The sequence below is a fragment of the Pollachius pollachius genome, assembly GCF_949987615.1.
Source record: "Pollachius pollachius genome assembly, chromosome: 4".
Lineage (NCBI taxonomy): Eukaryota > Metazoa > Chordata > Actinopteri > Gadiformes > Gadidae > Pollachius > Pollachius pollachius.
In genome coordinates this window covers 21,748,540-21,754,539 of record NC_136937.1, presented here as the reverse complement: position 1 = coordinate 21,754,539, position 6,000 = coordinate 21,748,540, and the positions used below count along the sequence as shown (strand labels likewise).

The following is a 6,000-nucleotide window of genomic DNA, read 5'->3' as shown; positions in this document are numbered from 1 at the left end:
TGGAAATTGGTGGAAACTTTGTGGTGCCCATCTGTAGCGTTTATTTCTACAATTGCTAAATGCACACTGAACCACCATGTTGCCGAGTCGTTCAATCCGCTTCTGTCCCACGTTTCTCTGTTTACTTTCTGCTGTAGTGATTCGGTTACACATCTAACCAGAGTAAAGTAAAATTCCGCTGCTGCTGAGAAAGTAGTCCCTCGATGATTCATGCGATGCAAGGTTAGTTTTATTTCTAACATTATTCTATCAACACAGACATTTAAATCTATATAGTCGTATAGTCGTTATAATTGATTTACCTCGGGTGTACTGTGGAGTGGGTAAGACTGTTTTAAATAGCAGGCTAGCATTGCCCGTTGCCGTGCGCTAGCCTAGCACGAGCGAACTCTGCAACTAGAAGGACTGAATGAAATGTGTTGAAAACTGTCTCCACTGATAAAGAACACCAAGGCTCACGTGGGAATCAGGCCTTATGTCCAAAATTCCGAACTACCCCTTTAAGAAGCAGTATAAGACTCCGCCTCACATCAGCTTTACCCAGTTCTAAGGAGTTTCACGGTGTTTACTGTAAGTGCATTTCATTTTCTTTGTGGTAGTTTCCAACATATTCCTCATAAATCCGCACAGCATGTGACCTTTTTGTGACAGGATGTTCGTGTTGGGCGGAGCGCAGTAGGCGGCACGGACGGTTTCAGGTTCACCTGCACTCAACCCTCATGTGAGCGCAGTTTGATTGGCATCAACCTTGTTCTGTGATGACAGCCTTCCCTGCCTTCTGCACAGCCATTGGCTCAAATCCAAATTTTAGGAAGGCGTCTGTCCTTCAGTGATTGGAATTTTTAAAACTAGAGCCCATTCGAAATGTGGGACATCCTCTCAATATGTGCCACGGAACAAGGGATAAAAATGCTGTCCAGTCCAGCATCGAGCGGGACACCTGGGCACCCTAAAGTGAGGTCATGGATCAGCAGCCTTTAAGATGTTAGTGTGGGAGGAGGGTAAACTGGGAGGGGAACTGGTCCAACTGGTTGGTTCATCATTTCCTTGTTATGAGTCGGACGGTTTGGTGTAGCTCACTTCATTACAGCAGGAAGAAGACTAAGGTACGGCAGTCCACTCTGATCTGTGATGTATCATAAATATGCAGAACTTTGAATCTTCAATAGGTTGACAATTTTTAGGATAAATGCTCTATAGGATGCTACGTCGTAGACTGTTGACATTGGGGATTGAACCCAGAACCTTCCAGCCTGGAGTCAGGTTGAGGCTAATAATGAATTTTTCTTCTTGTGTCTTTGGGTGACTTTAAAGGTAATTAGGATGTAATGAACAGTTGTTATATTTGTTGTGCGGTATTATGATTACATTATTTAGACAAGAATTCTGATGTCAAACGACATGATCATATATGGTCCTGCCTTCAGAGCGGTTTAACCGGCACAGAGAGCCGTTGGTATGATATCTGCATGGTGAACTTGATCTTATCAGTTACTTTTGAAGCCCTTAGAAACCTTCTGTTTGGAATCATAAATAGTTATTAGAAACTTCTCGACAGCATCTCCGCAACTTCCCTCATCTTGAGAACGAGAGGGTCTATGAATCTGGGTCTCGAAAATACCACCCTGCCTCTCATGCAAAGAAAACAGAGACAACAGTCGCCTGTGACCGTAAATACGCTGCTCATATAAAAGCAGAATAAACCAACGCTGAGTGGCGGTAGAAACAATAAGTAGTTGTGTTTGTGTCCTGGTCTCCAGTCTACTATGAATGAGGAGAGAGAGGAAGGGGGTCCTAACTCTAAAACCACTCTGTCTGAGAAACATGGTCACCAGAGAAAAGCTAAGAGGTAAGAAGAGGATCTCTTACTGTCTGTGACTGTTGTCCATCTCAGAGCTTAGCAGTGATATCATGACTCCATCATTCGTCTGAGTAAAACTTGTGGGTGTGTTGTGTTGAAGCCCTGAGCAGCAGGAGGGAGGAGACTCCCCTGGACCCAGCTGTGTCTCGATGAAGAGTGACCACTCTATGGCTCATCCTTTTAACTTTGGACATAGAAATCAGTCTATTGAGAAGAGGTGAGGATTTTTTCAGAGATTATAAAGATACAACTTTATCAAATGTCCATAAATCCTGGTTCTTGTTTTTCGAGTAGAGTCAAGCAGGATAGAGCAGACTCCCCTGGACCCAGCTGTGTCTCCTTGAATGACGGGTCTAAGTTTCAACCTCCTGACCTTAAAGATGGACGCCCCTCCAGAGAGGAGAGGTAAGAGTTTCAAACAGACTGGAGTGGAGGCATGGAGGGGGCTTCTTCAGCGGTGAAGTAATGTTCAAACAACTTAATGTTCAAACAACCTTCTTCGTAGGCTACTCCCAAACTACTGTGAAGCTGTGTTGCTTCTGAACTTTATGGCTGAAGCTCTGCCCTAACTGATTCGGAGTCGGACCGATTAGCGGATCCAAAAGCCGCTGACGTCAACGCAACGGTCCTACTTGACAGTATATAGTTGTATAAAAATAAACCCGCTGAGCCTACATATTTTTCGACACTCCGTTGGGTTACCAAGCCGTCTGAAAGGGTGGCGAAAACATGGAGGTACGCACGCCGTTATTCTGAAATCACTATAAAAATATCCCGTTTGGTATGACCAGGTCACTGATATCTTTGCAACACAAACAGCGAGGAGGATTGACTTGATCTATAAATGAAGTCCCTCAATCTTAATTGGTTTAACACCATGACCAACATTCTGAATATCCAACCACTTAATCGTCAAATCCCGCCGGCGGGCAAGTTTTGGTTACACCACCCCTTCCGCCCAACATGCTGGGTCAATTTTCGGTATCATAAGGTTGAGTGATATAGTCATGTCATACACCGTTTGAAAGCTTAGAATCTCAGGAATGTCATCCAATGTCAAACATTCGGTGGAATAAATATGTCTAGCGAACATAGATCAAATATATCCTAAGTCAAAATAGCCCCCCTCACCCTCCCCCTCCCTTGGTGCATTCTTACTTTATCGTCGTTGTGGGTATCCTTAGCAATGAGTTGATACTTCATGTTGGGTCTTGAAATGTTCATAAGAGTCCACAGAAATCGAATATCGATATTATTTTAGTCTAATTACATTGTGTATATGCACAAGCCATCTTATACAAAGCAGCCGAAAAATAGAAAACCGAAACGCTGCAATGTTTTTTTTGTAGATAACAGCGAATTAGGGTTTGAATTCCGCTATTGTCGTCTGATTCATGGTATCCACTGTGTCCGCCAGGGTCTCACGATGACGTAGAGCCCTCAAACATGTCTGTAAGACCAAGACTTCCATGTAAACAAGCCTTGCAAGCCAATGAAGCGATCGCTATCAAAACGGGGCTTGTATATTTTGATTGATAGCCTCACCAGCAGACAGCAAGGGTGGGGGACGGGCCTTAGATATCCTAATAGCCAATGAAAAGACCTTTCTGACGATATCCAGCATATCAAACACTGTCTCACGCGTGGTTGAGTAAACAAATGCGCACGGGGTGTGTGTAAAGTAGCTGCGTCGTCGCCAGAGTGCGAGTGTGGAGCAGGTGGTTGATTTGCGCGCTCGTGTGTGGTTTTATTTTTATTTATTTTTTTGAGTTTAGTTTTAATGAGGGGGAGGGAGGGAGGGAATCATGCAAATATTTATTTTTGTTTATTTGTACATTGTTATTGCAATTTTAATTATTTTTGTTTATTTGTGCATAGTTATTTATAGTATTTTTACTATTTCCGTTTTGGTGTGTATACCATTGCAGTTTTCACTTTTTAAGTAAAAATAATAGCCAAAACACTTTGTTTTAGTTTTTTTTTCTTCTTTTTTTACAGACAGCATCACAAGACCTAGGGTTATGGCTCAGTAGTTTCCAAGGGTTATGGAGTTACCCACTATGGCTCAGTAGTTTTCAAGGGGTATGGAGTTACCCACTACAATCAGCCTGTAGTACAGGCTGATTGTACTACAATCAGCCTGGTTTTAGAGGTGTGTGCAACCGGCTGGAAGGAAAAACAATATTGTAGCCTTCCCAGCACTGTGTCTACATGATACAGTTATTCTGATAATGGTATACAATTCGACAGGCTCTCAGCTTTCCAAAGAGACAACGCATGTGATTACAGGTCATACTATGAAGGAGCAGTGCCCTCTAGAGTAGGCGCAATGCAAAAACTAAAAAATGGCCAAAAATGGCCCAAAGGTCCACATTTGCCTCAAACAATGTTAGGCTTACAGCCTATGTAAATAGTTGTGAAATAATGTTCTTGTTGTTATTTTAATTGTTTGTTACTCCGACCGTTTTGTTTGATATTGTGGAAAGGATGTTAGTGAATGATTCAGAGCATGATGCATTTTAATGATGCATCACTTTTGGTCTTGTGTCTTCATTTTTCTTAAAACAATTGATGCTGAAAATAATCAAATAATAGCTTAATCATCATTCAATAGCTTCAGTCATTGAGGGCAAAAATAGGCCCTATGGTAGGCCCAGATTATTTTATTTAGTTTAACATATCAAGAGTAGGCCTGATTTGACTAATTGGCTTTGCATCCTTTCCTTCTGCTCTTGTAGTCCAAGAAATGTTGCCCACCAGATTTCAAAGTACAATGCTGCCACTGGTGGATTTGCATCAATTTTATTCACATAATCATCCCTCCCTGCTATTTGTTCACCATAACACCCTGAAACAACTCGAGTCTCACATACTTATGCCACCATACGCCACTAACAGTTCAACTAGGCCAATGGCAACCAAGCGCGCAGTCCTTCCTCCCTCACTTTAAAAACCACCATCCGCCACTGGTATATAGTAGTATATAGTAATACAGTATTCAGTGGCCTCCATGTTTGATTTCCCTGCATCTTGGGTGTGACGTCTTTGTTATTGTTATTTTGCGCATGCAAATCAGTTCTGAGTATGACACACACCAACTGGAACAAAGAAATCGGAACTGAGCAATAAGGCTTGCAGTTCCCATTTATGAACAGGGTGTCTGTGTGTGTGTGTGGGTGTGTGTGTGTTCTCCACAGTCACCAGGAGAGGTCAAAGGTTACCAGTGCTCAGTCTGTACAGCAGCATCAAACAGCGATGGAGATGAACCAGGCGGAACTGCCCGACACAATGGGGAGCGGTTAGAGACTCTTACTTTGAAGGCAGAGGAGAAAATTATTTTGAAGGGCAGAAGAGACTCTTATCTTGAAAAAGAGAAGAAATTCTCATTTTAAAGGTCCCATGACATGAAAATCTCACTTAATGAGCAACATAAATATGAGTTCCCCTACCTGCCTATGGTCCCCCAATGGCTAAAACTTGCGTTCGGTGTAAAACGAGCACTAGGAGTTCTGCTCGCCTTTGAAAAAACGGAGGCTCAAGCGAGTTGATTTGAAATGTGGTCCCATATGACATCATATGTCATCATAAAGGATCTAACCACCTCGTCTCTGGTATTTCCACAACGAGACTCGTAGTGGGGGTCATCTCAGCCATGGTTGAGAATGAATTGGGGGAAAGGAACTTTGGCTTTGACTCCCTGAAGTACATGAACCACGAAATGGAGTACATGAACCTCGGCGTTGCAGGAGGCGGTGGTGCCTAAGCGCTGACCACTGCCGAGGCGGTGGTCCCTCTGCAGCGAGGCTCCGGTGGGAGACAACCGCGATCAACAATCGCGGGCAACAATCCCTTTCTCCTCCATGTCGTGGTTCAGTCTGCTTCAGATTGATGTGGACGTGGAAGAACCAGAGACGTTGGAGAACCCGACGCGGTCGTTAGAGATTCATAATATCATCTGGAGGCTCACACAGCTTTTGGCCGTGATAATATATATTATATGATATAGATATCTATGTATAATATGATATTATTTAGATATAGAGCTCCAGGACTCCCGTGTGTTCTAGAATATTTACAGAACACGGCTAAAGGCTTTGTGCGCCTCGCCATTGCGATACACCCACTGTAAACAGAGCGCA

The 6,000-nt window shown here is 43.1% G+C and overlaps 1 protein-coding gene across 1 annotated transcript in view; it reads left to right on the top strand.

Moving 5' to 3' along the window:
* The first annotated feature begins 1,075 nt into the window (after positions 1–1,075).
* The window catches only part of LOC307074846 (NACHT, LRR and PYD domains-containing protein 3-like), a 28,148-nt gene continuing 23,223 nt past the window's right edge, over positions 1,076–6,000 (top strand). The window contains exons 1-5 of the mRNA XM_079735231.1: positions 1,076–1,106; positions 1,761–1,849; positions 1,962–2,078; positions 2,156–2,266; positions 5,059–5,159. Coding sequence (XP_079591357.1) covers positions 1,767–1,849; positions 1,962–2,078; positions 2,156–2,266; positions 5,059–5,159 — 412 coding nt within the window. The 5' untranslated portion in view covers positions 1,076–1,106; positions 1,761–1,766. The remainder of the gene's footprint in view (positions 1,107–1,760; positions 1,850–1,961; positions 2,079–2,155; positions 2,267–5,058; positions 5,160–6,000) is intronic.